Raw genomic sequence first — 1,669 nt, 5'->3', positions numbered from 1 at the left:
GAAAGTCAAATCACTGGCTGTGTTTGAACCTGGTGAGAGAGCCAAGCAGTATCATGGCGCACACGGACATGTAAAACTGCGATAAGGAAGGTATTAGGCGTGGATCTCAGTGATGAGACAACCTTGGATCGATATCGAGAGAAATTACTTTGGCTGTGCGATGGACCGCCAAAGGTAGCATTCCGCCAAACGGTTGTGTTTACAAGCCCAAACGAGAGATGGCTGAAGGAAGTAAGAAAAACACTTCGCACTTACTACATGCCTCCGTGGAGACTTGAAGAGCTGCAACTAGCTGCTTCCGTTCTGGAATACCCCATTAGTGATGATGAGATGGGAGAACGATTCTGGAATTTCGGTGGAGTGGCTCGCAATTGCTTTTTGCTTGAGCGAGAAGAGGTTGTGCTTACTATTCAAGATTTGACGAAACCGATCGAGCAGATTACTAACCGAGGACATCTCGAAAACCTGCTTACGAATAGGATAAACACTACCACGAACCACGATTTCTTGCATTACGAGCCCATTGATGATGGAAGGTTAGTAGAAACGAAGCTTGTGTCCGAAATGGTGTGCAAAAAGCTTTCGGAGCGTCTGCTGGGCGTAATAGAGGGCAGAATGAATGAAGTCAAGGGGTTGCTTGACGGCATACCCCCCGCTGCTTCGCTTAGAGGGTCGATGTTTGAAGCCAAAGCGCATGCAAAGCTTCGCGACGGACTGGAGTTGGAGGTATTGGAGTTGAAGGCACAAGGAGTGTCTACCGTCAATACGCGACAAAAACGGGAAACTTTTTACATTGAGCGGACCGATCCCGCTGATGACTTTGAGCACAGCGCGTTGTCTTCTTTGCTACTAAACAAAGGACCGTTCCATCAGCCGAAGTCAAAAACGATGGAGTCAATTGATGGATTCTACTTTCCAAAAACCCTTGTAAGTGGGAAAAGGAACCAGTCCACGGCGCTGTCGATGAATACGTCGAGCAACCGTATACTTTTCTTCCAAATGACGGTCTCCAAGACCCATCCCGTGCATGCTTTTGGAATCATTTACGTACTTGACCGACTTGGTTTGTTGGAGCTAGTCAGGACCAATCCCAAGCAAGCTGCGCTTGTCTTTATGGTTCCTCAATCTGGTATAAAGGACTTTGAACTACAGAATGTGATCTCTGATGAGGTGTCGCCACATTCGATCAAAGACATAAAAGGCATTGGACCTGCCACAGCGAGTACGCTTGCAGAGTACGGCATCAATACAGTCGACGAATTCAAGACAGCAGTGGATCCCTTTAAACAAGGAGAGATGGAGATGAAAGAGGAGAAACACGAATCCGATTGGATACGCGCCGTGAAGAGGTGGGAGACGCATAAAAAGCTGAATAAGGCCGAGAACATCACGATGGTGAAAAATATTCCCCAATATGTGGCGCCGTCTGATTAGCCGTCAAGGTCTGCTGCACCATTTTTTACTTTTTTTTTCTTATCAGAGGATCACCCAGAAAAACCATATAACCCCCAAAAATGCCAGAAAAAATTTGCATGTAACCAGTAGCAATCTATGGTACTTCAGAAGTATCTTGGAGGGTACACAAAGTTGGGACAACTTTCTGGTGGCACAAAATGGGAACACTGTATTTCCCGACATCATTTTATTAGTATACATAAATCGTGGCGTA

General features: G+C 46.1%; 1 protein-coding gene across 1 annotated transcript; it reads left to right on the top strand.

The window, feature by feature from the left end:
* Positions 1-258: 258 nt before the first annotated feature.
* Positions 259-1,198, top strand: PITG_18686 (uncharacterized protein; the record flags this gene model as incomplete). Its single annotated transcript, XM_002997296.1, has 5 exons — positions 259-360; positions 439-726; positions 826-893; positions 978-1,116; positions 1,193-1,198. 5 exons carry the CDS (start codon positions 259-261, stop codon positions 1,196-1,198), a joined length of 603 nt encoding a protein of 200 aa, XP_002997342.1.
* Between the last annotated feature and the right edge of the window lie 471 nt (positions 1,199-1,669).

This window comes from Phytophthora infestans, genomic scaffold (assembly GCF_000142945.1).
Source record: "Phytophthora infestans T30-4 supercont1.76 genomic scaffold, whole genome shotgun sequence".
Classification (NCBI taxonomy): Eukaryota; Oomycota; class Peronosporomycetes; order Peronosporales; family Peronosporaceae; genus Phytophthora; species Phytophthora infestans.
This window is presented reverse-complemented; position numbering and strand designations above follow the sequence as displayed.